The 27,455-nt window shown below is 36.6% G+C and overlaps 16 protein-coding genes across 16 annotated transcripts; 6 read left to right on the forward strand and 10 right to left on the reverse strand.

The window, feature by feature from the left end:
* Positions 1-366: 366 nt before the first annotated feature.
* On the forward strand, positions 367-2,074 carry B0P05DRAFT_560783 (WD40-repeat-containing domain protein; the record flags this gene model as incomplete). The annotated part of the gene is made up of 3 exons (XM_051580406.1): positions 367-445; positions 493-587; positions 639-2,074. 3 exons carry the CDS (start codon positions 370-372, stop codon positions 1,935-1,937), a joined length of 1,470 nt encoding a protein of 489 aa, XP_051430348.1. The 3' UTR covers positions 1,938-2,074.
* Positions 2,075-5,111, reverse strand: B0P05DRAFT_560790 (P-loop containing nucleoside triphosphate hydrolase protein). Its single transcript, XM_051580407.1, has 9 exons — positions 5,044-5,111; positions 4,967-4,977; positions 4,866-4,908; positions 4,755-4,820; positions 4,021-4,703; positions 3,886-3,970; positions 3,765-3,835; positions 3,027-3,713; positions 2,075-2,964 (listed from the first exon to the last, which is right to left on the reverse strand). The coding sequence occupies exons 1-9, from the start codon at positions 5,089-5,091 to the stop codon at positions 2,124-2,126; spliced, it is 2,535 nt and encodes an 844-aa protein (XP_051430349.1). The 5' UTR covers positions 5,092-5,111; the 3' UTR covers positions 2,075-2,123.
* A 1,136-nt stretch (positions 5,112-6,247) lies between these two features.
* Positions 6,248-7,384, forward strand: B0P05DRAFT_560800 (uncharacterized protein). Its single transcript, XM_051580408.1, has 4 exons — positions 6,248-6,467; positions 6,516-6,673; positions 6,730-6,799; positions 6,854-7,384. The coding sequence occupies exons 1-4, from the start codon at positions 6,329-6,331 to the stop codon at positions 7,273-7,275; spliced, it is 789 nt and encodes a 262-aa protein (XP_051430350.1). The 5' UTR covers positions 6,248-6,328; the 3' UTR covers positions 7,276-7,384.
* On the reverse strand, positions 7,385-8,165 carry B0P05DRAFT_641273 (uncharacterized protein). The gene is made up of 6 exons (XM_051583764.1): positions 8,084-8,165; positions 8,005-8,035; positions 7,833-7,952; positions 7,711-7,789; positions 7,572-7,660; positions 7,385-7,523 (listed from the first exon to the last, which is right to left on the reverse strand). Exons 1-6 carry the CDS (start codon positions 8,129-8,131, stop codon positions 7,471-7,473), a joined length of 420 nt encoding a protein of 139 aa, XP_051430351.1. The 5' UTR covers positions 8,132-8,165; the 3' UTR covers positions 7,385-7,470.
* A 665-nt stretch (positions 8,166-8,830) lies between these two features.
* Positions 8,831-11,125, reverse strand: B0P05DRAFT_290296 (uncharacterized protein). The gene is made up of 6 exons (XM_051573453.1): positions 10,907-11,125; positions 10,561-10,852; positions 10,311-10,504; positions 9,851-10,261; positions 9,157-9,798; positions 8,831-9,106 (listed from the first exon to the last, which is right to left on the reverse strand). The coding sequence occupies exons 2-6, from the start codon at positions 10,644-10,646 to the stop codon at positions 8,907-8,909; spliced, it is 1,533 nt and encodes a 510-aa protein (XP_051430352.1). The 5' UTR covers positions 10,647-10,852; positions 10,907-11,125; the 3' UTR covers positions 8,831-8,906.
* On the reverse strand, positions 10,728-11,350 carry B0P05DRAFT_560809 (uncharacterized protein; the record flags this gene model as incomplete). Its single annotated transcript, XM_051580409.1, has 2 exons — positions 10,907-11,350; positions 10,728-10,852 (listed from the first exon to the last, which is right to left on the reverse strand). Coding segments are annotated over exons 1-2 (310 nt in total), but the record flags the coding sequence as incomplete, so codon positions are not given.
* Positions 11,351-12,993, forward strand: B0P05DRAFT_560810 (TLD-domain-containing protein). The gene is made up of 3 exons (XM_051580410.1): positions 11,351-12,439; positions 12,502-12,710; positions 12,754-12,993. Exons 1-3 carry the CDS (start codon positions 11,478-11,480, stop codon positions 12,921-12,923), a joined length of 1,341 nt encoding a protein of 446 aa, XP_051430354.1. The 5' UTR covers positions 11,351-11,477; the 3' UTR covers positions 12,924-12,993.
* On the forward strand, positions 12,988-14,324 carry B0P05DRAFT_560812 (uncharacterized protein). The gene is made up of 4 exons (XM_051580411.1): positions 12,988-13,165; positions 13,210-13,452; positions 13,503-13,549; positions 13,602-14,324. Exons 1-4 carry the CDS (start codon positions 13,117-13,119, stop codon positions 14,229-14,231), a joined length of 969 nt encoding a protein of 322 aa, XP_051430355.1. The 5' UTR covers positions 12,988-13,116; the 3' UTR covers positions 14,232-14,324.
* B0P05DRAFT_560818 (uncharacterized protein) lies at positions 14,313-15,648 on the forward strand. Its single transcript, XM_051580412.1, has 2 exons — positions 14,313-15,458; positions 15,536-15,648. Exon 1 carries the CDS (start codon positions 14,368-14,370, stop codon positions 15,400-15,402), a length of 1,035 nt encoding a protein of 344 aa, XP_051430356.1. The 5' UTR covers positions 14,313-14,367; the 3' UTR covers positions 15,403-15,458; positions 15,536-15,648.
* Positions 15,649-15,731: 83 nt separating this feature from the next.
* B0P05DRAFT_560820 (uncharacterized protein) lies at positions 15,732-17,802 on the reverse strand. Its single transcript, XM_051580413.1, has 8 exons — positions 17,651-17,802; positions 17,246-17,597; positions 17,128-17,199; positions 16,715-17,079; positions 16,603-16,659; positions 16,449-16,556; positions 16,159-16,400; positions 15,732-16,107 (listed from the first exon to the last, which is right to left on the reverse strand). The coding sequence occupies exons 1-8, from the start codon at positions 17,730-17,732 to the stop codon at positions 15,760-15,762; spliced, it is 1,626 nt and encodes a 541-aa protein (XP_051430357.1). The 5' UTR covers positions 17,733-17,802; the 3' UTR covers positions 15,732-15,759.
* Positions 17,803-18,086: 284 nt separating this feature from the next.
* B0P05DRAFT_498991 (uncharacterized protein) lies at positions 18,087-20,012 on the forward strand. Its single transcript, XM_051575415.1, has 6 exons — positions 18,087-18,391; positions 18,436-18,867; positions 18,932-19,031; positions 19,090-19,230; positions 19,291-19,400; positions 19,470-20,012. Exons 1-6 carry the CDS (start codon positions 18,167-18,169, stop codon positions 19,929-19,931), a joined length of 1,470 nt encoding a protein of 489 aa, XP_051430358.1. The 5' UTR covers positions 18,087-18,166; the 3' UTR covers positions 19,932-20,012.
* B0P05DRAFT_560822 (uncharacterized protein) lies at positions 20,013-20,703 on the reverse strand. The gene has a single exon (XM_051580414.1). It carries the CDS (start codon positions 20,633-20,635, stop codon positions 20,036-20,038), a length of 600 nt encoding a protein of 199 aa, XP_051430359.1. The 5' UTR covers positions 20,636-20,703; the 3' UTR covers positions 20,013-20,035.
* A 1,105-nt stretch (positions 20,704-21,808) lies between these two features.
* B0P05DRAFT_517963 (Tim10/DDP family zinc finger-domain-containing protein) lies at positions 21,809-22,283 on the reverse strand. The gene is made up of 2 exons (XM_051575717.1): positions 22,093-22,283; positions 21,809-22,044 (listed from the first exon to the last, which is right to left on the reverse strand). Exons 1-2 carry the CDS (start codon positions 22,206-22,208, stop codon positions 21,888-21,890), a joined length of 273 nt encoding a protein of 90 aa, XP_051430360.1. The 5' UTR covers positions 22,209-22,283; the 3' UTR covers positions 21,809-21,887.
* B0P05DRAFT_560825 (uncharacterized protein) lies at positions 22,253-23,951 on the reverse strand. Its single transcript, XM_051580415.1, has 4 exons — positions 23,248-23,951; positions 23,139-23,204; positions 22,688-23,094; positions 22,253-22,635 (listed from the first exon to the last, which is right to left on the reverse strand). Exons 1-4 carry the CDS (start codon positions 23,910-23,912, stop codon positions 22,316-22,318), a joined length of 1,458 nt encoding a protein of 485 aa, XP_051430361.1. The 5' UTR covers positions 23,913-23,951; the 3' UTR covers positions 22,253-22,315.
* A 30-nt stretch (positions 23,952-23,981) lies between these two features.
* Positions 23,982-24,758, reverse strand: B0P05DRAFT_560828 (uncharacterized protein). Its single transcript, XM_051580416.1, has 3 exons — positions 24,500-24,758; positions 24,295-24,452; positions 23,982-24,241 (listed from the first exon to the last, which is right to left on the reverse strand). The coding sequence occupies exons 1-3, from the start codon at positions 24,701-24,703 to the stop codon at positions 24,073-24,075; spliced, it is 531 nt and encodes a 176-aa protein (XP_051430405.1). The 5' UTR covers positions 24,704-24,758; the 3' UTR covers positions 23,982-24,072.
* A 54-nt stretch (positions 24,759-24,812) lies between these two features.
* B0P05DRAFT_560835 (uncharacterized protein) lies at positions 24,813-26,773 on the reverse strand. Its single transcript, XM_051580417.1, has 7 exons — positions 26,338-26,773; positions 26,100-26,287; positions 25,912-26,039; positions 25,786-25,867; positions 25,658-25,740; positions 25,477-25,604; positions 24,813-25,433 (listed from the first exon to the last, which is right to left on the reverse strand). The coding sequence occupies exons 1-7, from the start codon at positions 26,434-26,436 to the stop codon at positions 24,927-24,929; spliced, it is 1,215 nt and encodes a 404-aa protein (XP_051430362.1). The 5' UTR covers positions 26,437-26,773; the 3' UTR covers positions 24,813-24,926.
* Positions 26,774-27,455: the final 682 nt, after the last annotated feature.

Below are 27,455 nucleotides of genomic sequence, written 5' to 3' on the forward strand. Positions count from 1 at the left end.
TCGAAAATATAAGTAGAAGAAGAAATAGGTTTTTACAGCTCACATTCGCACTCTCCTACCGCAGCACATCCAATTGCTTCTAGCTTGAATTACTATCAAATGCTCATATACAAAATCTATCATTTACGATTGTATTGTTTCATCCTTTCAAAATGAATCATTTGGACAAGCATTGAGTCATCGTAACGTTGAGTGAAATTTTCCTATGAGCTTGAATGAATTCTTGTCCTAAAGTGAAGGCAGTTTTTATGTATCAAGGGATAAATTCATGCTACGCCTTTCTCTAAATAAAATAGCCCATCATTACGTAATATTAGCTGAGAATATCAGAGGTAAAACGCTATCGACGCTTTTTTTCTTTTTGAACTCATGAAATCCAAAACAGAAGAGCATTCTTTCCAGCCACCTAGTTTTATGTCAGAATGGTCAAGTAAAGAAAAAGCCGGTAAAAGAACGCGCGAAATAAACTATGGATCACTCATTGTTGACTAGAGTTTGCTTTCCAGTTATTACGAACACTTCCACCTAGCGAAGTAAACAGTGTTATTCACCGCTTATCACCTTATTTACACCATGATATTATATTTGTTTGTGTTTTACCCTGAAAAATAAGTCTATCTTATGCTAACGCTACTCAGCAACTACCCTATGAAATAGCTCTTTACATATTCAGCTTTCTCGACAGTCGCTCACTTGCTCAGGCCTCAAGAGTCTCCAAAAGTTGGAAAGCGATATCTGAAGAACAAGCCTTGTGGAGAGGACTGTTTGAGCTACATGACTGGAAATACAATCATGCAGAGATGGAAAATTTCCTTTATAATAAACCTCAAGAAGAAGACTATGATGCCGCTAGTAGTGGGAGTAGTGGGAATATTGCCATTGTAAACCAGTTCTCGCCTGTTCCGATCAAAAGAAATACTTTGTTTAATCATACAAAAGACAGACCATTACTATCCATCAAGCGACAAGGGAAAAAAGAGGCAGGTACGCAAAAAATCGCTAGACATGAATCAAATCTTGAAGAAGCACAGGCCGAGCATGAAGTAAATGGCTATGATCCTATCTCCGACACTCGCTTTATTGACTGGAAAGCACTCTATAAAAATCGATTTGAGATCCAAAAGAGATGGTTATCAGGGAGCTGCAAGGTTGAGAAGTTCCCACCAGACTCAACTCGTATGGCTGATATGCATTCAGAAGGCATCTATTGTATTCAATTTGACAAGCATAAACTCGTAACAGGAAGTCGTGATAGAACAATCAAGATTTGGGATTTGGCAACTGCAACTTGCAAACTACAGCTAAGCGGTCATGAAGGCAGTGTTCTTTGTTTACAATATGACGACCGACATGTTGTGAGCGGAAGTTCTGACTCTACTGTGATCATTTTCGATATTGAAACAGGAAGGGTGTTGCGTACTTTGACTGGACATCAAGATAGTGTGCTTGGAATACGTATTGTCAAAGAAAAGTGTATTTTGAGTTGCTCAAAGGATCGTACCCTGCGATTATGGGACAGAGATACTGGTGAGCTCATCAGGGTCTTTCAAGGACATCGAGCAGCTGTCAATGCAGCACAGTGCAAAGACAACCGGATTGTATCAGCCTCAGGAGATCGATCCATCAAGATATGGGATTTAGATACTGGAGAATGCTTAAAAGATTTGACAGGACATACGCGAGGTGTTGCATGTGTCGAATTTGATGGAAAACATATTGTGAGTGGATCTAGTGACCAAACAATCAAAGTATGGGATGCTTTGACAGGTGAGTGTATATATACCTTGTTTGGCCATACGGAGCTAGTTCGCGCTATACAGCTTGATTCAGCTGCTAGCCTGATTATTAGTGGTTGTTATAATGGTCAGCTCAAGATTTGGAGTTTATCAGAAGGGAGATTGATTAGAGATTTGGGACAGGCTACAGACGGAAGGTAACTGGATAAAAGAACCCAACATTAATCTAACACTGTTTAGAATTCTAAACCTTAAATTTGACTGCACAAAGATTATGTGTTGTTCTAATTCAACACAGGTGATGATTTACAATTTTGCTCATGGGATTAATACACGGTTTTTGGTGTAATTGCTATTTATTTATATACCGTAACATAAATAAAGAGACTAAAGCTCTTCTTCACCCAAAACATGACGTATACGATCTCTTAGTGCTTCAATAGCTGCAGTCTTCATCTCCAACACTTCGTCCAAGTTGTCCAAATAGCCTATAAACTCACTTGACGTCTTGAGCTCTTCTCTTATTGAAGGAGGTTGTTGTTCATCATCATTGCGTCTGCTAGATAGACCCAAAGAGAAGTTGGCCAATAACTTTGTTTCCTTCTTTGAATACTCGGTTACTTCTCTTATTTGAGCACGATGAAATTTGATAAAGGATTCAATTGTGTTTGGGTCGAAAAACAGACACTCTTCCAATTGAGGAGGAGAAGGTTCTACAGGTGTAGGTTCGTCTTGTTTAGGTATTTTCTGTTCATACACATAATCTGGGGAAGAAGAGATAGTTGCCATATCAAGTGGATGTTTAAACTTGTTATTATCAGAAGAAGGTATCATTCGAGAAGAAACAGGCGGAGGTTCATAGCTTCTTCTTTGCTGTTGCATTGTGAGCTGGTCTTGACTTTCACGATTGTTGTTTTCATGAAGGAAATCTTTATCCAAGATGTTGACATCACCATCAGTGGGGAAATCTTCATCGTGTAAAAGGAAGTCATCATCTTCAACGTCATTATACAGTTCAGCATCGTCTGACTCTCCATAGTCGTTAGGGTATTCGTCTTCATTAGGGTATTCTTCAGAGGAAGACAACTGGCGTTGATGCACCAAGTTACTTTCATCCATACTGTTACTATTGTTGTTATTGTTCATGGTATTGTTTATGGTATTGTTACTATTATCTGTGCTACTACTGAGCACTCTTCTGTCCCGTTCTCCCTTAAGTTCCTTAACTCTAAAACATCATCAATGGATATTCATTTTCTTGCATGATTTTTTTTTTTTTGCAACCCTTACCTGTCAGCATAACGTAATGTGTTTAGTGTATGTTCACTGTTGCTTTGATTAGGGGATACAGTAGCAATCATGCAAGTCCTTGAATTGCCAACAAAGGAGTCCTTTAGGACTTGAGTCAGTTTACTCTGACGGAATGGCGTATGTCTCTTATCTTGATCCAAAGCACGGATACATTCCTTTAAGGCCAACAAACTCTTGTTGATTTCAGCACCTTCCATCCTTGTCTTGATATCCGTCTCACCACGGTCAGCACCACGCTCACTACCAGCCAAGTCAATAAAACTCAATTTGCCAATAATCTTTTTGCGGTTTTTAGTTGGACGCAATAAGATTTGAAGGACAGCATGGGATCGGGATGAATCCGAGTTGGCGCCTGTACTACCTGTACTACGCGACTGACTACCATATTCAAACACTTGCATCAAATCCTCTACATTTTTGATAACAAACTCTTTTAGGCCTACAATCACCACATTTTGCTTGCCATCTTCTCGAGCAAATAGCTTTTTACGGTTGTTGAGCAAGTCGTACAGTTGCCCCTGATAAATTTCATAAAACCCAATCCAGGCACTTAAGTGTTCGTATTGAGGTTGTCGGATCAAGGAAAATACGTCACGTGCAGCAAGAACATATAAACCTAATTTTGGATCCAACATGGTATATGTTTTTCCTGAACCCGTTTGACCACTATAAAAGAAAGCTAATGAATTCTATGTAACAAACACTAAAGATACTCACTATGCAAAACAAGTTGCTTTTCCTCCTTCAAATACATATTTGACTAATGGTTGAGCTGTTCTTTGATAAATCTAAAGGACAGAAAAGGGTTAAATAAGCCAACGCTTTTTCTTTCTTTCACCTTTTCATTGGATTCGTCAGTATCAAAGACATCATCAAAAGTAAAGCTGTGTTGTTCAATATATTTTGTCAAATCCAACTTCATTCTATTTATACAACAAGATGAGTACTAGGTCAATGCTAGACACAACTTTACTTTGGTTCATTGACATTGATGCTTCGAACACCTGCTGTAGGTGTAATGTCCTTTTCTCCTCTCTCTACTTCCTTTTTACTCAATGGTCTCTTTCTGACACAAACACGGATCTTTTGATTTAAATCACTCTGTCCAATAGCTTGTTGAAACTGCTGCGAAGGTGAACTATTAGAAGAGGGGGACGCTGTGTTGGATTGGTGACGCATACTGTTATAGCGTATCTTGTTTTGAATCGGAACACCGTAGGGATCCAAAAGCGGGCCCGAACCTCTTCTGATTTCACATTTCTGAGAGCTATCGGAATCTTCACCATCAGACAGCATAGAATTATCTTCATTAAGAAACAAGTTATTACTGCTATTACTTGTCTTTAGTAATTCAGGTCGTAAACTGTTCTGATGATAAGGTGAGAGATGATTGGGATTGTCAGATGTAGGCAGAGTACGTGATCGTGAACGAGTTGGTATCTGAGGTAGGGCAGGAGGCATGTTAGCGGTTTGGCCGCTTGATCTTCTTGCCAAATTAGCAACACTCAGGCCTGACAGATCAGGGAATATTCCAGGCGAGGAACTGATAGACGCATTGCTGGAGCTTGGAGGTGATTTATTTAAGCGGTATTTTGTTGGGGATGAAACGAGGCCATTTTCTAAAGTTGGGATTTCTTGTCGTAGGCTCTGAACAAGCTAAAATAAAAGTTTGATAAGAGATTTTTTTTTTAAATATATATGACTTGCCTGGAAGAGTTTCTTTCTATCAGGAATAGAAGTTATGCCTAAACTACTATAGTCTTGCATAGACAACTATGACCTGTAAGTTTACTAGAAATAAGGTTTGTATAATATTACTTGTGCAAGTGTCTCTAGCTGTGTGATTCCATTTGAGGAGAAGCTATTTTATCAATAGTAAGTCGAGATGAAGAGATGAAACAGAAAAAGAAAAGTTGTACCTGGAATAATACTGTAAGAGCGTATTTTAGTAACAAAAAAAAAAGAACTTTTCTTCTCAGGAACAGAAACACTATACCTGTTCTAGTTCAGCTTTCCTCAAAGTCTCTAAAAGAAGGATGGACATCTTAAACGTAAGAAAATGAGAGAAAGAAGAAACAAGTGCTGCAATAAAAAAGTGGTGTAAGGTTTATAGGACGCCGGACACTGAATAGTAGTGCGAGGGGCCAGTGATCAGATTGGGTAATGCATGTTGCTTGCTTGATTATAATGCCTAAAAAAAAAAAAGCCAGGAACACAGCAACTCATAATGCGTTCTGAACCTACTTCTCTTAATGGTAACATAATAGAAGTGTTCTGTGCCTATAGATCTCATGAATTCCCATTAAAATGTTTGAAGAGAGCTTAAAGCAAATTGAATTTCTAAATTATATCACATGGAGCCAACTATGATTTTCAATCGCAATATAAAATCTTTAATTTTTCTCCCACATCATTAATCCTACACATGTCTTTTTATAGAGTATCATCAGCAGTTTCCAGAGGTAAGATCTGCTACATAAGAGACCAAGAAAGACCAATTACCAGTAGTCCTTATATTCCTGACAGCAACAATATACTCTATGGCTTAAAAAACTATAGACATCAAGCAATGGCAAAAACAGCCAGTATCAATTGATACTATGGCTGATCTGCAAGAAAAAATAAGGCATGGTGCATTTCTTGATATACTAAATCAAGCTTCCATAAAGTTTTGACAATAATCGCATAAACTGCTACTAGAAGCCAAAAAGCATGTTTTTTTCTTGCATTACATAAGCAAATCACCAGAATTTTGCTTGATATTGCAATCCAAGCTCGAAAGAAACGATATGTCATTTTCTCAAAAACACACTTTTAAAACCAGATCTAAGCAGCCATTTAAAATTAGGTTACAGCTTTAAGGCACATATTGTCCTTTTACAGAAAATAGCGTGGGCGTTTTACTGCAATGTAAGCAAAATTCACGTCATTTGCTTGTCATGCGATTTTTCAAGTAACTTTGTATAGTGCTACTTGCTTATTTAGACATGTATCCGTATTGTGCAACTTAGCAAGACTAAGAAGTGTGTCCATATTTCGTTTGTTTATGCACATGTATCATCCAAGAAAACCTTTATGATAGTCACTGTCGTCACAAAAGTATATCTGTGTGTATATATTCAAGAAAAAAAAATGAAACATGAATATAAAAACCACTTTTGTTGCACCATTCAAACATAAGCGTTTCGTCACACCTGCGAAAAAAGAACATAAATATCGCGACTCTTTCTTTGTCTCTTCTTTTTTTTTTCTTTCAGCTTTTCTTTTGTTTTTCTCAAGACATGTCTAATCTTCATATTGCTCAAAAGATTGCCAACGTTGTGGTCTATCTTTTCTTCCTCTCTGCCACCGTCTACAACATCGTAGGTCCTTCTCCTAATAAAGATGTTATCCTTGAAGGCCAAACCTACTTTACGCCATGTAAGTTTATCATTTTTCTCGGGAAAGAATACTAACATGTTTCTGTAGCTTACTGGATTGAATACATTTGGACTCTTATTCATGTTCTCCTCGGTGGCTTTGTCATTTATCAATGGTTTGAACCTGCTCATGAAGCTGCTATTCACGGTGTTGGTTGGCACTTTGTTCTCTCTGTCTTGCTTAACGCTATCTGGTTGACTCTCTTGGTAAGTGTCAGGTTATAAAAAAACCAGTGTTGCTCATTCCCCTTATTTGTATGAAGAAACAAGGTCACTTCATTATTGGCCTCATCTTTGCTCTCTTGACTGCTTCTTCTGTTTCCTATGTCTTCTGTAAGTGACGGTTTGACTAAATGTACATATATCTTATCTTTATCGATACAATAGACAGACTTGAAAAGAACTATCCTTCTACTAGCTGGTGGGACAAGCTCTTTGTTCATGCTCCTTTCTCTTTGTGGCACGGCTGGATTGTCTTTTCCGTTGTGATCAACTTTTTCCAAGCCTTTACTTCCATTAAGGAAGATGGTCCCCACACCTTGCACCGTATCTTAGCTATCCTTGCTGTTGTTTTCTTGACTTCCACCGCTATTGGTTACGTTGAATTCAAGAAGAGCAAGGGTGATGTTACTGGTGCCATGGTTATTGGTCTCGGCCTCTTAGCCGTCTTCACTAACCAACATGATGCTTGGATTCACTGGCCTGCTTTAGTTGGTGCTATTATCACCCTTATTTACCCTGCTCGTCCTTACGTTTTCAGACTTGTAGGCCGTAACTCTAATGACGAAAATGCTCCTCTTCTTGGTTAAGTTCAAGCAGACGCATCTAAATTCTCTATAATAAAGTATAATAATAATTTTAGCTTTTTTTAAAAAAACTGTGTTACTGTGATACAAAGACACTTTTTTTCTTATGTGTACACAGCTTCTTTTCGTTTGTGGCTTTTAAAATGTTTACAAAACAGTTCCTCAAATTGTTTATTCATGCAAATAAAAATTTTTTTTTTACTCATCATCCTCTTGGCTATTGCGAGAAGGGTTTAATAATTTAAAAGAAGCTATAAACGAGTGATTAATTATCTTGTTTCTATCATATATTCCCTTACTTTGATTAATTTCGGCTTTGGTTCTAGAAACACCCTCCTTATCAGTGTAGTCATTATAGCGAAGTGTTCCTTCAACATACACTTGATCACTATATGACAAATCAATATCCTCAACCTCTTTTCATATATATCTCCTTACCCCTTTTTAACTTTGGAGAACCATTCTGCAGGTTGCCAGTAAGCAACGCGGTGCCATTGGGTGCGTTTAATCAAGTTACCTAGACAATGAATATCTCCATCTATTGTATTTTATCTCCTTACCTTCTTTGTCAGGTCTTGTTTCTGAAGTAGCGACAGTATAGTTGGTGACGCGACGGTTTTCCCCAGTTTCATTGGTAATAGGATCAGCACCAATACGACCGATCAACTGGATCTTGTTTACTATACAAAGCTGTCAAAAGATCTATAATAAACAAGTGAACTCTAAGCTTACAGTCTGAACGAGCGGCAGAAACAGAAAAAGACTAAAGAAAAGACGCGTCAATTTATGTTATAGATGGGGCAACACTTACTCTAGCTTGTTTGAGAAAGTGAGTAGTAGGACGAATAAATGCTGGCATATTGTTTATGTAGAGAAGAACAGGAAAAGAAAAGAAAAGAAAAAAGGCAGCGAGAGGACTGCGCTGCAAGGATGTTGAGAATGGCTCAGAACATTTAAAGTCAGAACCGATAGAAACTTCAAAGCAAGACTGTTTCAGGCATGTTAATGCATAATGCACTATATATATATATTCATTGTCTTTAGCATAACATTGAAATTTTTATTTAACGAAGAGAAAACATAGCATTCCTTAAAGAAATCAATGGCTAATTAAAGAAAAATCAGGACAAGGCCCTTTTTTTTTGTATTGAAATGGATCAAAGTTTTCACGTCTAAGAATAAACCATTCAAGAACTCCTTTTTCCTCACATATAATAGTTAGAAAGGTGTCCTCTATGATAACATGTCTTGTTATTTGAATTTTACTTTAGGTCTACAAATTGCGTTTATCCAAAAGAATAGACCTTCATTGCTGTTTGTAATTCTTGCTTTTGAGTTTAAAAGTTTTTCTTTTAGGACATTGAGTGTTGCCGTAAATAATACTAAACTCCATTTTTGTATTTTTAAAAGAATGTATGCAATAGTTCTGTCTCTGAGGTCTCCCTTGAAGCCTTGCTGTTCATCAATGCAAATGGAGATTTGGTATTGATCTAATTTTTGAATACAAAGTCTCTTTGCATTTAAGAGTGTTTTTGGCAGTCTATCAATGCGTCGTACAATAATATGATATTTCAGCAAGGAATCGATCGACAATTAAAAAAGTTTATTAGTAATGGGTCTATTATCAAGAGTCATTAGACATCAATCTCAAAGTTAGTGATTTGTGGCAAGTAAGCGCAAGCACTTAATTCAAGCATATGAACATCATCAAAAACATTTTTGCCATCATATCCTCCCAGCACATATAGTCTAGAGTCATAAAGTACAGTTGTATGATATCCTCGAGGATTGGGTGGGACGCCGTATACTTTTCGTACTTCCCAACTCATTGTCACTATACAAAAAGCTTAGTATTTTGCCTTGTTTCAGCTTTCTTTATCTCACCAAGATTAAATAACAACACATCTTGAGAATAGCGCCTACCATCATGGCCGCCAATGACAAAGACATAAGATCCAACTTGAGTAGATGTATGAGCTAACCTTGGAATTTTACGATCAAGGTCAATTTGTGTCCATTTTCCTTTTTGCAAATCCAAGACATAAACATCCTCGAAACAATCATGGCCATCACTACCACCAAAAACAACCAATTTATCCTTGACCAGATTACTTGTGTGATAACCTCGAGCAGGAGGTGGTGTTCCCGACGTCTGTAGTTTTTCCCAGCGTAATAATTCGCTGCTAGGATTCGAGACATCCAACATATGAACATCGTCTAAAGCACGAGCACCATCGCCACCGCCAATAACAATGATTTTATCATTCCATAAACATGTTGTATGTGCTCTTCTCTTAGAAGGACGTGTACTAGGATCAATATTGGGTTTTGACCAAACCAACAATTCTGCATCCAGTACATACACATCTTGAAAGTATTCAGGGCCATTGCCGCCGCCAAAAATATAAAGCTGGTGTGATTTTCTACCAGAACCCAGATCACGTTCAACTACTGTGCAAGAATGAGCACGACAAGGAGGTGGAGCATTTTGGTTTGCAGTACGAGGTTTGGACCAAGTCATGGTGTCTGTGATTTGATGTTAACAACAAAAAATAAACACAAAATTAGAAATACCTGCCCATATCAAGTATATAAAGAGAATTAAAACAAACTGAAGTATCGCATCCTCCAAAGACATAGAGTCTTTCACCAACTAAATTTGCTGTATGAGCTCGAAGAGGTCTTGAAGGTCCCCGACCATAAGTCAATGTATGGGACCAGTACATGCCTGCAGCAGGTGCAGACGAAGATACGCTATTCGTGGTGCTGAGTTCAATAGCTGCAGCCAAGTGATCCGGGGTTCTGTTACCATGTTTCGAAGAGTGTGAATTTTTTGTTTTAAGATGATGATGTGCTCGAGTTGAATGACTATTTGAAGAAGAGTGAGGTGACTTGGGTTGCTTTGATTTGGATCGAGATGGACGGTGTTCAATTCTTCCAGCAGATGCAGTTTCATCAAACGGTTGATACGAGTGAGTCGAGTCAATGGCTAATCAACAAGTTAATGGACTATCAATAGAATAGCTATCGGGACTCACTTGATGTGGGTGATACAAAATTCATTTCGTTGGATCGAAGGGCACTGTGGGGTGACTTGAGTAGATTGACTGATAAGTTTTCATTGGCATGGTTAGAGAAGGAACTTGTTTCAGAACTAAGGCCTGAACTAGAATGGTTTTGGATACTTATTTCTGGTGGAAGTGTAGGTGATTCGGGTCGCTGAAAGGTATTGCTAAAAAAAAGTTGTGTTAATTGAACGAAATTTATTATTCAAATATATATCTTTACGATTCAGAGGTCGAGAAAGAACCATTTCGAGAATAACTAGCAGAAGAAGTCTCTTGAAAAGACCTTTGAGATCGCGAGGAAGTCATATTAGAAGAAAAAGAGAGAGAAAGAGAAGGCGGAGAAATGATGGGCTGATATGAGTAATTTTAAATGGTGGTACAATGTTGAAAAAAGGGAACGCGCATTATGCTACCCAACTGTAATAGTGCTCTGCAAAATCTTCATCATTCAATTGAATATTTTCAGAAATATTCAATGCATGGCTAATCATAATGGCTAAAAGATGGCGACACTTTTTTTTTTTTTTGAATGGATTAGTAAAACACATAAAAATAGAGCTTGTTACCATAATCGATTTGTCTTGTAAAATCACTTCTTTTAAGAACGTCTCACATGAACAATGCCTTGGAAACAAAAGGCAAGTGAATATGTTTTCTATTTCTTCATCCTCTTTTTCTTTTCCTACTCGCTCTTCTTCTGGGTATAAACACAAGTCCGAAACTCTAAACACAACACGTCCTGAATTACTTTTTACTTTGGCCACTAGGAACATATTTAGGCTTCTCGATTAATTGCTGCAGTGCTTACCAGATTTACTCTCGGCGATATGAATCGCTTCTAATAGCGTGTCACTAAACAATGCATGAAGAATCAAAATTGATTCTTGATTCACTATATATCTTAAGAAAAAGGCACATGTAAGGCGATGTTTATTTACATTGTTTAAGCTCAAAAAGTTGCTTAAAGGTCTTATCAATCAATGCCTTTGAAGGACGTGGCATGGCTTTTGTGTAAAAAAAAAAGGAAAGAAAAAAGAGAATTTTTCCCTTCTTACCATGCTGCAGAACCAGTCACTGACACTGTTTATCATTAATGCATCATCTTTTTTGCTTTACCTTTTTTCTTCTCTTTAAAATATGGGCAATACGCATAGTCAACAAAATAAACACGAGAACTTATGGTCACCTAGTGAGCTCGAGCAGCTAAAGAATCGCTCAAGTAACAACTCTCTTCCAAAACATTTCTGTGAAGAATGGAGTACCAGTCTCGAGAGCTTTTTTAGTCAAGAAAAATATCTTAAATTGGCATACCAGATAGTAAAGCAAAGGCAGACTGAATCTATCTATCTTGTGTTTGCACACTGTGTTAAGGAAAAACAAATTTCGTTGGAAACATTTGTTACTTGGATTGTTCAGTCTGGTATTCCTCTCTGGTTTGAAAATGGCAGTGGTTATACTTGGGACTTTGAAATATCACAACCAGAGACACTTGTCAGATATATCTTGATACATGCTGATGAGCAAGAAAGACAACAAAAAGTAGACATGTCTTGGTTAGAAGAAGACCTGGAACAAAAGGAACAAGAACAAGAAAAGTGGGAGACAAAAGTGATACAGTCACCTTCTAAAATCGCTGAAGCTGAGTTTTTGCATTGGATTGAAAAAGCACCGGGACTACGAGGCTTATTCCAATTGACAGTAGAGTGTTTCTTATTCAATACATCTGGTAGTCATGACAAGCACAAGGATCGCTTGAACCATTTGATATCACCTCAAATTCAGCAACATGACAAGGAAACAAAACGTCTGTTTGCCAACAAGTTCTCGAGCATCATGAATCCATACGATTACTTTATGCTTTCACTTCATTTGCCCTCTGATGCTCTTAGCTGGTCAGAATATGAAAAGAACACAAGAAAAGTAACACATGATTTGGAACATACACTATTATACTCATCAAAAAGGGACGGTACGAGTTGGCAAATGTTTGCCAACAGAATGGTAGGACAAGGCGCCACATTACTGGTGATTAAAGCCAAAGACGGTTCTGTATTTGGTGGTTACGCGGATGAAGCTTGGGCAAATGGCAATACCGATTGGTATGGCAACTCATCCAATTTTTGTTTAGACTAGCTAAAGAGTGCGGTGTTTGGAATGCTAGCTATGGTAGTAATAACCATTACCAATACCTTTGTTGGGGGAAGAAAAGTCTGCCAAATGGTCTCGGTATGGGTGGCCAATTCGATTATGCAGGTCTTTGGCTTGAAGCTGATTTCATGCATGGACATTCTAGAGCAGGACCCTTGTGCACAACTTATTTAAGTCCTCAATTATCGTCTGATCAAACATTTTTAATTGATCAAGTTGAAGGTAATATATTTAGATAAGTTATAATATTTAACGTTTTTGTTAGTTTGGTTGGTCAGACCACTTATAAAAGATGAAAATGATACCGATGACACATGTGGAAAAGGCATTTTAGGACATGCCGAAGACATGGAATTTATGGAAATGGCAGGCAAGAAATTATATTCCAAGGACTTAGGACCGAATAGAACAGAAGAGGATGATGAAGAGAATTGATCATAGTTTGTTTATTATTTTAAGCCTCTTTTTGTGTATGAATAAAAACTATTTTTATACAATTTGTGTGGTCTGACTTTTTTCTTTTCTAATATTCTCCAGCCTTTTTTTTTTGATATATAATCAGATCACTTTTTGACTCTTTCTTTTCTTTCTTTCTGTGTGTGTGCATCTTATTCCTCTTTATACGAAAATGTCTGAAAATCTAGATTATATTACAGTTTATGGTGATTCTTATTCCGGTATTGTTGCATGAACTGTGTGCATTCATGCTCATTATGTTTAGATATTCACCCAGCAACCAGAAAAACAAATGGCCCAGTTTGGAGTCAACAGCTAGCAAAGAGTTGGAGCGCTCAACTTGTATCAAAAGCAGTACCAGGTGCTACTTTCTGCCAAAACAACAAAATTAATGGAAGTTGGCTACAAAAACAAGTGCATGAAGATATTACCCTTAACGACAAAGACAAATCTACTGTACAAATAATCTTTCTCGGTATTACAGACCTGATAGAAACAAAAGGACAAGGTAACTAGATACAAGTGACGAAAACGCATACTTAATTTTTTTTGTCACAGCCACATCGGATATCAAGCAATGGATTCAATGTATTGAAGATCAAGTGGTAAGTGAAATCTTTATGAAACATTACCTAATTTCTAAATCGTCATTTCAAGAAATTCTTGTACTCTGTCAACCCCAATTCGCGTATAATTCTGATGGGTGTACCAGCTTTGGAATTTTCGCCTTACGCCATGACGCATAAATCAAGCACGACCAATTTAAAACAAAATATTATCGAATTCAATGTGGCACTAGAAGAACAAATCCTAGATTGGCGTGCTGAATTATCAGATCAGATTGAGTTCTTTGATACATATCTAGTCTTCAGTGACATCTTGGGGGATCCTTCTGTCCTTAATATGGATAATGTCGATGATGCATACTGGGACAAGTGCCAAGGACAATGTACTGATGCGGTCGACAGCTACCTTTGGTGGGACAGTGTACATGTGACTGGTACAGGACACAAAGCAATCTCAAACACAATTCAATCAAAAGAATTTTTCAATTTGCAAGCATCATTATCAGAGTCCGAACAGGCTACTACATTAGAGAAAGGCATGACTGGATTACCGCAACAATATATAAGATGCTTATCGTGGTTTATCTTGGGTGCTATTATAGCCATGATCTTTTACATGTTTAGACATAACAGAGTCATCATCTCTTTAAAAAAGAAACTTCAGACAAAAGCTGCTAAAATATACTCACCAAGAAACACGCATGAATACACGCTTGTTTAAATAAAGTAAACAAAATAATTGCATGCATAAACCTGATGGTTGTCATACAAGCTGTGATACAAAGTATGTAGATCATTCAGTTTTTTTTTTCTTTTCTTTTTCGTTTTTTCCTCTCTTTCTTTTTTTTGAATGTCGTATGAGTTCTCCTTCATCTAATTATAATATTAGTATAAATAATAATGATCAGTCAAATATTTCCAAAAGCACTTCTTCAGTTTCATCGTCTCTTGTTAAATTATCACCTCCAGGAAAACAACCGTGGCTTCTAGAAGAGAACAACCCTCAAGGAGATATTACATCAAGTAACAAAAGCTGGAAGAATCAGCGATGGTCTACCCTATCTGGGTCTCTCATTATCTATCGTAAAAAAAAGAAATTAACAGCCTCACAACTCTGGTTAAACAAACAGAAACGAACCACATTTCCGCCATCATTAGACATTCTTAAACATGAAGTGAAATTACAACCTCCACAAAGACAACGGCAAAGTATGCAGGATGCTCTGAGTTCAATGTATCGAGAAAGCCAGCATGAATCCCAACACAGCACTTCTTCCTCCTCGCTTTCAAACCGAATAGGCAAGATACTAAAAAGAAAAGGCAAACAGCCCTATAAACGCAAAAAAGATCCACAATTGACAATCGAAACTAGTTTTACAGAGCAAGATCTAAAGTCAGCCGCCATGCATCTTTTTCAGCCGCCACCTACCATTTCCAGCGAATCTACGACACCTACGACATCTCCTGTCAAGTTTCCAACACCTCCTACTCAGTTTTCAGCTTATTTTATAGACATAGAAGGTAGAACAGGCAAAGTCAAGTACAAAAATCCAACCAAAAGACCTCATTGCTTGCGAAATTATTTTCTACCAGATAATACAACTGGTCCTACTCAAAAACTAACACTAGAAGAATTGACAAAATATAACCAAAGGCTTTCTATGGACACACTTCTGTTTCTATTCGGATTCTTGTTTTTTCCTTGCTGGTGGGCTGGACTCGGCATGTTTCTATATCGAAACTATCGGTATGATCGGATTGAACTTGTTGAAGAATATGAATTATATTCTATACGTACCATTGGCTATCTTAATACTGTCTTTAGTGTCTTCAGCTTATTTTTAATGGTTATTATCCTTGTTTTGGTTGCACTTATGGTCAAAGCTTATTGACCTCTTTCTCTTGTTTAATCACAGAATCATAATATACCTTTTCTAATATTTTCTATCTTGGTTCATGAATAAACTACTTTTATTTGATTTGCCAAAATATTCTCATTTAAAGGCAGACTTCCTTTGATATTACATTAAAAACTACCACCAATGCGCATGTCTTATATTCTTCTCTAAAAAAAGAAAGGATATAATTCAGGAACATGCCTTGTCAATAAAGAGACTCTTCATTAGCTATTTTCTAATTGTATGAACCCAGAAGAAAAAGAAAGAATTGACTCGATTGGCCCAGGACGTTCAATGAAGTCGTAGAGTACAAAGTTGTGTAACAGAAACAATGGAAAATCAGATTATATTTTATTCTGCATAATCAGGCTTTAATATGATAGGCTGATTTACATATCGATGATCACTTCCCTCAATCACAGAAGGTTTCATCAACACTGTAGTGGACGAGGCATGTTCCATAGGAGGTGTTGAAACAACGGTGGTGCTTTCCTTAGTATCATTATCATGATGATCTTCATAGGCATTTGGTGTTGCGTATCGAGGCTCTTCAACAGGAAAGTATTTTTCAGTTTCGGGTTGAGCAGTATAGAAGCCTTCAACTTGATCCCAATCAACAGACATTTCTTCCATCTTCTTTTTGTCTCGTTTCTTTTTAAAAATGCAAAAGAATATGGCTGCAGCACAAAGACCAAGTCCCTAAAGAGATGTAAGTCAAAACGAAATAAAAACACAGAAAAAAAAACGTACAGCAACACTAGCAGCAACTGCGATACCAGCAGTAGCACCTGTACTAAGGGATGCTGATGCTATTTTAGTAACAGTCGTATCATTTGTCATGGGTTTTGTAAAGTTTTGTTCAATATAAGGATAGGTATCAGGGAAATACAAGTTGTTTACATCATTCACACTGAGAACAAGAACGTCATTCAAAGGATTGCTATACACAGCCAAACCAAACATGATAAACAGACTCGTGTTGACCAAGACAGCTATATAAGGAATAAATAAGATGTATTTGACATGTTATTTTTTTGTACCCGAATGAGCAAATCTTGGAGGCGAAGAGGAAAGACCAGCCGTGTTGATGTTGTGCAATGTCCATGTAAGCGTATCCAAGTTCAAAGTGTAGCAGAAATCAGTGAAAGCTATACAAATCTAAATAATCTGGTCTAAAAAATGGCATGAACAAACCTCCTGTACTGCCAGTTAAAGTGCCTCCAAATAACAAGATATCATTTGAATTAGGCACTATTTTTAAGATGAGCTGAAAGGAAAAAAAATTAATTATAGATATCAAACTTACACAAAGTAGCTGTTGGAAACATACGAGGACTTGGAGATGTACCACTTAATTTTACATTTGACCAAGCACCAGAGTTTGTATTGAAGACATTGGCACTTTTATAATCCATCTTGTTTTCAGCACTGTAACCATCACTACTCTGTGAATAGAATCCACCTAAATAATAAACCAGACCCGTCTTGGGGTCAAGAGTCGCTGTTTGAGCTGAATAGGAGATACCAGATGGTACGTTTGTTTGCGAAGTTTGCTGAGTCCATTGTTTTGTCATGTAGTCGTACAAGGTAGCAGATGTATAGCCTTGATGCATGACAGTTTGCTTTGTACTGTCTGTCAGAATGATTGCTGAATCATTGTATGTGGGGTGTCTAATGTGTTCATAGATTAGACAAAAATAAAGTTTATGTAAACCATACTCTGTGTTACCACCGTAAAGGAGGACCGACGTTTTACCAGCAGAAAACAAGCTTACAATGGCTGAGTTGTATCTATAGAGATACTTAATTTAATCATTTCTTTTTTGAATCACTTTACATTTGTTTTACTCGTCCTTGTGAGTCTGTATAATAACCAAGGTTTTCCCAAGTATTTGTGTCTGCGTGATAAGCAACGGTCTGATTGACAAGTGCTGTGTTGTTATAAGTGTAGCCTCCCGTGATCAATAAAGTAGAATTATTATAGGAGACTGAATGTGTACGTCTTCTAGGCTCCAAAATAAAATCAACGTTAGTGGCATTGACAATGTTCCAAGTCTTGGCAAGGTTGATCATTGATTTATTATTGGGTAGATCAACTAATGGCATGCTATACAGTGTAGTATCTATAACGGAACCATTACCAAGTAAACCACCATAGCAATAGATGCTGTTTTGAATAAGAGCGCATTCTAGACTAAATAAGCAAATTGTCTCTCTCTTTTTTTTTCTTTGATGTACATACGCGCTTCAGATCGTTGAGGGATAGAGATTGCTTTAATGCAACTCAATGAGGCAACAAACAATGTGATGGTGGTACCTCTCATGCTGTTTATTTAAAAATAAAATAAAAAAAGAGAGGGAAGAGAGAGAGAGAGAGAGAGAGAGAGAGAGAGAAAGAGGATGTATAGAAAAGTTTTAAGGCTTGGTAAGTGGAGTTTCTTGCTCTTGTCGTACGATGTGAGCACAAGGATAACCAGGAAAAGGGGGCAAGGTTTATTCAACCATATAATCATGTATATTCTCAATAAATAAAGTCACTTGTCAAATAGACGAGTTTGCATGAATATTGACAGCTATTCATGTGTGCCTTTTTTTCTTTCTCGTAAGCCACTGATGGTAGCATCAATGTTGGTTGCTTTTCCGCCCCCTCCCCCTTTTTTTAGATAATCAGAAACAATGCAGCATACAAGCCACAAATGAATGGTGCATTTTTTTTTCATTGAAAAAAAAAACTTGATCGATTCTTTCTCTTGTCATCATGTCCATTCAACAAGACCAACATTTGCATGAAGACTCAGTACCCAGTGCAGAACCTTTAGAAGTTCCTGCCTTCTTGGGCATGACTGAGCAACAATCACGTCTACTTGTTGCTCTCTACAATGAAACTGATCCCGAATTTGCAAAGCAGATGCCTACAGCTTTACCTATTGCAGCACAACAACTCGCTACTGAATACGAGAAGCGTAACAATGTTGGCAAAAAGGTACATGCTTTTATTGTATTCATATGATAATAACCATGAACTAGCTTGAGCGTGCCAATGTCAAATGGTCAGACGAATATAAATTATTTGATAGTATTCAACATGAAGCTGTTGAAAAGCTATCTACTACTGAAATGAACATTGATAAAGCTGCAGAAGGACTTCAATTAGATGAAGATCAAGATTCTAGTATTCATGATTTGGTTATGGGCAGTTTGCTCTATGGCGGTATTCGCCGTGAACCCTCTGGACCCAATGACCGTGCTTCCATGAGTCCTGCTGCTAGTCCCAACTTTGAAGGAGCCAAGCGTTTATTAGAACGTGCATTTGAAAAGGGCTATACAATGGCTGCTGTCCAAATTGGATCTCTTTATATGCAAGAAGAAAAATTAGCTGGTGGTGCTAATTTATCAGGTCAATCCGCTAAGGGATTGGCTTATGAATGGTATCAAAAAGCAGCTGATGCTTCTAATCCTGTATGTGTTTTCTATACCACATCATATACAATGAACCATATCTTATACATATATATATATATAGATGGCATGTCATAAATTAGGTTTCTTTTTAGAGAATGGCATTGGTTGTGAAAAGAATATCGAAGAAGCCATTGAGTATTATGAAAAAGCCTATCAAGAAGGTAAAAGAAAAAAAAAGAAAAAAAAAGTGACAAAATTAAAGTTTAATTCCGTACATAGGTTATCCCGATTCTGCTCATAACCTAGGTATTATCTATCAAGGCTTTGCTCAGGATACTTCGGCATTTAAGGATATCAAGAAGGCCATCGAATATTTCGAACGAGCTAAACAGTGGGGATTCTCCGCATCATGTAATGCACGTAAGTAGTACAAGAACCAGAAAAAGTCAAATATAATGTGGTACTTATATTTTATGTCAGTCGGCAGAATGTATTTGCTCATGTCAAAAAATGCCGAGTTGGCTAAAGAAGCAGGAAACCCAGGTAGTGAACCAGAAGACTACATCGTAACTGGTATTGAGTTAATGGAGGTAACGTATTTAGTACTACTGTGTACAAAAAAAAAAAGTATAAATAATAATATCATTATTATATAATAGGACGCAGCTAACAATGGTGACGCAGATGCCATGATGATGCTCGGACTCATTTTTGGCTCAAAAGATTATGGTCTTTATGATATGGATAAGGCTCAAAATTACATGGAACTTGCCCTTGTTCGTGGTGATTTAGAAGCTTATAATTACCTTGTTCGTATCTTGAGAGCTAAAATGGCAGCCCGTGTAGCTCTTGAGAAGGAAAACTATGAAAACTTTGAGAAACTAAGCCAGGCAGATCAAGAAAAGCTTATTCGTCAATTGGCTAAAGAAGCAGCCCAAGATAATATTTCACATCGTCAATGTGCTAATATGGACTGCAATAAAAAGGAAGAAGAGCCTGGAAGTTTCAAACGCTGTGGCCGCTGTCAACGTGTCTCTTACTGTTCTCGAGAATGTCAAAAGGAGCATTGGAAGACAGGTCATAAAGCTGTTTGTAAAGCACCCCAAGAAGAGGAAAAGTAAAATACCTTTCCACCACAAAAAATAAGAAGAAGACGAAGAAGAAAAATGTATTATTATGATGATTAAATATTGTACACAAATGTTTATATATAAATATATATATATCATGATGGATAAAACATGGATTCTTCTTGAGAAGAGTTTGGTTCTAGACTTGACTCTGAGCTTGATAGTTTTTTGACATCTTCATCTACGTCACTTGAGTCTATAGATGATGATGCATTACTGCTTTGGTCATGATTACTTAGTGAAGAAGGTGACGGAAGAGTGGTATTAAATTGATCTTTAGAGTGTTTTCGGTGGACAAGTAAGACAAGATCTTGTCTAACAAAGTTCGCTTTTCGCCATTCATTCGTGACTTCTTGACGAAATGAATCAATACGCTCTCTTTTGACTGTCTGATTTGATTCCAATTTTGACAGAACATAGAGTAAGATGCGGCACATGTGATTAAACTTTTTAAAAGAATTTTCCAGGTATTGTTGGACATATCTGATAAATTCCTGCGTATTAGTTTCTTGCTGGTAATCCAGACTTGACCGAACAGTGTGACTAAAGACTTCTAATTCTTGCACAATAGATTTGATTTTATATAAACACCGAGTAAATTCTATAAAACTACGGTCACTGTTTGATAATGTAGACATCGGTGTTCTAAAGGCAGAGGATGAGGATGAAGGAGGTAATGTGGAAGTGATGTTCATTGATAAAAAAAAAAATAAGTAAGGAAGAAGAGAGAAAGAAAGAGAACTTGGATTTTGTTGGTTTTATTGAAACACATGTAATGCATTACTCACACATTTATATATGCACAGCAATCAGGATTTTATTCTATTAGGAAAAAAAAGAACATAAAAGAACAATTCGTTTCGGCGTATAATTAAAAAGAACTTTTTAAGTCATTTTCCATGCTAAACTACTCTAGTTTTTTCCTTCTTTTCTTCTTCTTCTTTCGTTTTGACTTTATTTTACTTTATTAGTCTCTTGTCATTTTGGTGTTTAGGTTGTTATTGTCATGAACAGAACGCTATCGAATAAGAAAAAAAAAATAACTTTGAATTAGAATTAAGTCCGCTTTTTTAAAAAAGAAAAAATGTCGGATTATTCTAAAAACAAAACTTTTAATCCATATCCTTCTACTGTTTGAACCTATGAACAAGTAGACATAAATTACCTTATTCAATATTTATATTTATATGATTCTAGAATATATATATTTGATCTAGTGAATCCCTCTAGATTCTTCTTGTTCTGTAGCGCTTATGAGCTACTCTTTTTTTTTTTTTTTTTTTTTTTTTTTTTTTTTGGTTGCATGATATCAGCCTTGACGTAAATCAGAGCAACATTGTACAGTTTTATTAGTGAAATAATGACTCAAATAGAGCATGTATACATACAGCTGAAGATCTCATGTTCTATATGAAATAGAAGCCGATCCTTGAATGTTCTATGAGACATATCCAATTAGACTTCTTCTTTATTTAATAGGCCGTCTCTTGTGAATCCAAAATGTTCGGAAGATGTTTATCCCTCTTTCTCAGCATACACTGTGTACATATACGCATTTTTCTATATATGGCACTATTATTTACCAATCAAGGCTTGTATGTACTCAATTTATGTTAAATCTCATAGTTTAAATACTGACTAAAGGTATAGATCATACCAAATCCTTAGATCGAAGCGATCTGTGCCCTGAATCTATTCTATCAGCTACTTTTTTCTTTCTGAATCTAGTGCAATATTTGTATCAGATAAACAAAAAAAGACACATATTTTTTTTTTCTTTTTGGACAATCGAATACGAAAGAACTTTTTTTTTTGTTCCTAGATTAGCTCATGTATCTCATAAGCGATAAACATAAATGCATAAAATTACTGCTTCTCTCTTTCGGTGTAATAAACATTATAATTTTAAAAAAAAAAGATGTAATCTATTTGTCAATGCAAAATATATTATTGTTGTCCTACTTGTTGCATTTTAGCAGATACTTTGGTATTTGATTCTAAATATTTAGAGACACAACGGTCAATGCAAACAGCTTCACCCTGTGTCAGATCAGCTTGAGCATAGTCTTTGGAAATACACTTTTTATGGCAAGAGTCTGTGATTCTATAGATACATGTGAGTAAATAGAAAATAAATAAAAATAAATAGTACCTATTAAACAAGTCTGTAAATAACTCAAGTTCTTGTTCTGCTAAAGCAATGTTTTGAGGGTTAATAGTTTGTTGCTGTTGTTGTTGTTGAAAGCTAGGAGCACCAAAGAAAGACATAATAGGAAGCTAAGAGAGAATACAAAAAAAAAAAGAAAGAAATCCGTGACAACAAGGGCAGAGAGAAAGCGCGTCACAATGCTTAGATAATTTTTTTTATTGGATTTTCACCAACTCTTGGAAATAAAGAGTAAATGTAGGTTCATAAAAGAACGATTGGCATCCACTTCTTGATCCATCATCTCAATCTTGCTCTCTAATTCGTCTTCTGTTCGACATTGAACTGAATTTAATTCAGCAATATGAGGTTGAAAAGATTCAATCAGATGATGAATATCATCTCGAAAGATAACACCCAAGCGACCACCCCAGACACCAATAGGTAAAGAAACATACTTTGCTTTTGTGGTGATAGTTGGACTCACCAAGTCAAGTAATCGTCTAGCAAGTCGTGGGTCCAATTTCTTAGATTCAATCACACTGATCACTAAAAGGTGTTTTTTTTAAAAAAAAATTGCTTATAAAAGATGATTTCTTACCTTCATTATTAAGTAAATGAGTTACAGGGCAGGACAAAAGTCGTTGATGATAGATACGCATGTCCATCTCCATCAGTTCAATATAACCACCTGGTTTACAGACCCTTAGGCATTCTGTCATGAGTTGTTGATATTGTTCAAAGGTATAAGTGAGAACAAGGAATCGACTCTCTATAAAATCAAACGTATTATCAGGCAAACTACGAAGTCCCTGTAGCAGTGAATGACAACGAATCAATTTAAAGTTTTTAGGTATGATGTTTCTTTTTGTAATAATGGTTGTTGCTGCTGTGGACAGAATAGGAAATTCATCAGGACTACTGTACTCATTGTCATCATCCAAGCCAACAATCATCCACCTTGGGTATTGAGAAGCCACATCCAAAGCCCAAGCAGCATCGCCACATCTAAAAAGTCAGTAAAATGCTATACAAAACTACATTTACTTTACCCTATCTGTAGCACATGCTTTTCAATGGATAAAGGCAGTGTAACCATTTCAGGGATAGAAAACAGCCTAAAAATAAATTATTCTGTCTGCATGAATTTCTTTTCTTTACCCGTCTATAGCTAGTTTAATCAGTTCATGTTTAATTGTCCAACGCTCTTGAATAGGGTCCTCTAACAAAAAGTGGTCAATCACATCTTCTGAACTTTGATTTTTAATAAAGGGCGAGGTAGGCTGAGAAGGGGTATAAATAATAGAGTTTGGTCGTGATACACAAGGTGTGTTGTCTACAGAATTTGTCAGAAAAGATGAGCTGATAGAATGTCGCTTGAGATGTTGTGGAATATGACTGGTATAATAACGGTGATAAGAAGAAGGACAAGAAATTGTATCGTGGCTCTTTTTGGAAGTCTGAAATCGTGGATAATGAGGATGGCGACGTTTTGCTTTTGACCAGAGTTCAGACAACATGGACCGCTCAGAGCTATCACGTCTCTGATAATATGACGCGGCTGTTGTCGAATACTGATCATCCGATGTAAGTGAACTGTTACTGAGTGTCTGCTGTGAGCCTCTTCTATCTGAGGAGGCTGTGGATATGGTTATGCTGGGCCTTTGTATCTCAATAGGCTCAGTAACTGATATAGAAGACTTGTTCTTTTTCCATGGTAATTTTGTTTGTGCAGGCACAGTTGGTTTTGTGAAATGTGTAAACCAATTTATCAACCAAGTTGACGATGAAGAGACCCTTTTATCTTGTGGGTTTGATTTAGTCATGTACAAAAATAATATAAAACAACAAAAACAAAAAAAAAAGAGAAAGAAGAAAAATTTTGTTTTTTGCAACGTAATTGTTTCATGAACTCTATATTCTTTGTGCTACTTTATGCATGGGCTCAGTTGTTCTTGTATAAATAATTTCCCCTGATCTTTTTTATTATGCTGTTTGTTTAGTACTACCAATTTTTTCTAATACATTTAAAAAGCCTTCTCTTCCTACTTGTGCATTGTGTTGAAATCGCTTGATTGAAAAGTCTTCTATCGTACTCTCCCAACGCGATAAGAAACTACCAACAGACAATTGTGCTTGTTGAGTGAATTGTGTCCTATTGTTATGAGTATAAAATACATATATATATATATATAAATTCATGCTTACTTTTCGGGGTTTTCGGATGAAACGGTATACGTGATTTCTTCATTGCACTTCATAATGTTACATAAAGAAAGGTTTTGACTTGTCAATGTAAATGTCTTTTGCTTAGGATCAATCACAGAAACTTCTCGAACATATTGTGTTTCGTCAGCTCCCATAATCTATAGAAGAGTCAATGAGTAAGTCTAATATCATGTATAATGCTTACCTTAAGTAATAATCGAGGTACATTCTGCTTTACAGTGATGAGTCTTTCTGTTGTAAGGATACCAGTCTTAGTATCGACTGTTCTGTTCAGTACATCAACATGTTGAACATGTGGGCAGTGGTCGTTGGGATATTTCTGCCACTGAGCAGCAGAAACCAAGTTCCACTCATAGTCAAATGTATGTACAGATTTGAAAAACTTCATGATAATAAATATATATACAAAATGAGGGAAAGAAGAGAAAGAAGAGAAAGAAGAGAAAGAAGAAGAAAAGAAATTTTTTTTTACGCAGTTCTACTTGTTTCTTTCTATTTTTTTTTTTGTTTCTCGTTCCTTTTTAAGATAGTCTTTTACCAATAAAATTTACTACTGATAAACAATAACCCCGGGAAGCCCCTATTGGGTAAGGAGCGTATTGAGTTTATTCTTATTTGGAAAGGTTATCCCTAAAGTTGCGTTGAACAGATTCAAAATAACTATCGTTAATCAACACTTCAACACCAGTAGCAGCAAGACATTTGGAAGCACGGATAGTATCTTTATGTGCAACTTCTGTCTTGGCAGCTTGGGTGAATTCAACAGTATGGTTAGAAGCATCAGTATGAATACCATAAGCAGGGTGAATACAGGGTAATTCATAACTGACATTACCCATATCAGTTGAGCCACCACCAGCACGGGCTTGTTCTTCTTCAGAGGGGAATTTGATGCCATATTTTTCCATATGATAGGCATAATGATCTGATAAAGGCTTGTTTTGAACAACATCTTTTGTTGCACCAATTTCACGCCATGTGTATTTGACCTGACAGCCTGTAGCAATAGCAGCAGCTTCAAAACAATCTTCTAGTTTCTTCATGACACGTTCAATTTGGTTGATTCTTGTTGTACGGACAAAGAAGAAGGCAGAAGTATGGTCAGGAATAACGTTGGGCTATGATAGATTAGTTGCAAGAAAACAAGTGACTTGAACTTACAGCAGCACCACCGTCAGTGACAATACCATGAACTCTGTCAGTAGGCAAGAGTTGTTGACGCATCATACTGATGTTGTTCCAAACTTGAACAAGAGCATCCAAAGCATTCACACCCTTCCATGGAGCACCTTATATTCAACCTATGTGTCAAACAATGCGCTGTATTTTTCTTATTTCTTACCTGCAGCATGACTAGATTTACCAAAGAATTCAACCTTGACATCGTTGATAGCAATAAAAGAAGCATATTGATGATCATAAGCACTGTATTGTATTTAGAAGGCTGACTATTTAAGAAAAAATACTTACGTAGGATGCAACATCATACAAACATCAACGCTTTCTTGGAAAGCACCTTTGCTGCAAAGAAGAATCTTACCAATAGACAATTCTATACAAACATAAGTGATATTGTGTTTTGTATCACTATCTTACCTTCTGCAGGAGTACCAAAAAGAACGACTTTACCAGAAGCCTTTCCACTTTTCAAAGCAGCCTGGATACCAATAGCAGAAGCAAGGCCACTGATAGCAATTAAGTTATGACCACAACCTTGACCAAGACTAAGATATGTATATAAAAGAAACGTGTTAGCTCAATACATCTGGTGCTTAACAGCTTACCCTGGAAGACCATCATATTCAGAACAGATACCAACTCGTCTACCAGAACCACGGCTGTATTCAGCAGTGAAGGCAGTTTTTATGCCATAAGCATGACGAGTGACAGTAAAGCCCTTCTTTTCCAAAAAGGCAGTCAAGACATCATGAGCATGATATTCACGCATGCCTGTTTCTGGATGTTCATGAAGCTATCTCGTATAAATAAAACGAAAACTTTTTTAAGACGTTATATACTTACATCCAAACTGATTTTACGAAGCTCAGCACTCACAGACTCGATCTCTTTATTGATCACTTTGGTGATCTCTTCATCACACTTGATGTCTAGCTTTTCCATGGACTACATAGTATAAGTATAATAAGTACCGCTGGAATATACTTACTTGTACAATATCCTTATAAGGAGGCAACTCGGACATGGGATTGATAGGTTTGTAAACAAACTTGCCATTTGAAGTTTGAGTGGCAGTTTGACTCGAGGAAGTAAGGCAATTTAAGAAATTAGGAAAACAACCAGTTGTTTGTTCTTGATAGTCTTGTTTTTCGTTAAGAGGAAGTTGAATAGAACCCATGATGATAAAAGAAAAAGAGAAAGAGACACAAAACAGAAAATGGTATGTCTTATAAATGCTTTTTTTTTAGTGGGAAGTTTTTCTGTGCATCACATATAGACACTCATGTGTCACGATAAATTGTACAAGTCAACCGAGCGCTCGGCGGTAATATTTTATTGCTTGACAGGGGAGAAATTAGCTTTTTATCTACTACATATCTTTCTTGAAAATTCCCGACTTCTTTTTTTTTTTTACCTCCTCCTTTGCTTCTATCCACTTTATCCTCTCAGTGCTTCAAACCAATAAGGCTAGCCAATCAAAATCAACGTCAATAGCCGAGTAAAAGCGGTATCTCCGGCCAATCAAACTCAATTTTATACTATAGATTTTCAACTTCAGATTGAAATGAATCACAAAGATAATCTATGGAAGAGTTGGAGAGAAAGGTAGCAGCAGAAATAAAACGTTTGAGCTCCAATACCTACTATGAGTAAAATAAAAGAAGACTTTCTATTTAAAGAGACATTATTTGTTTCTCCATGTGCTTGTAACTAAGTTCAACAACACTAAAGTAAGGTTGCTAGCAATTCACTAGTCAAATATAAACTCTCTCAATACAATTGAGCTACTTCCCCTGGGATTTGTAACCGCTGAAGTGAGTCCCCTTTTCCACCTTCGTACTATTAATCCTTGAAGAAAAAATGCTCTTTTTCCTTGCCAAGACAATGACGACTTCTTCTATATAATACTACCCTATGTGAAAAATCAAAAATCCATGTTCTTTTCAAGAAAGAAGTGGCAT

This window comes from Gilbertella persicaria (assembly GCF_025201335.1).
Source record: "Gilbertella persicaria strain CBS 190.32 chromosome Unknown B0P05scaffold_59, whole genome shotgun sequence".
Lineage (NCBI taxonomy): Eukaryota > Fungi > Mucoromycota > Mucoromycetes > Mucorales > Choanephoraceae > Gilbertella > Gilbertella persicaria.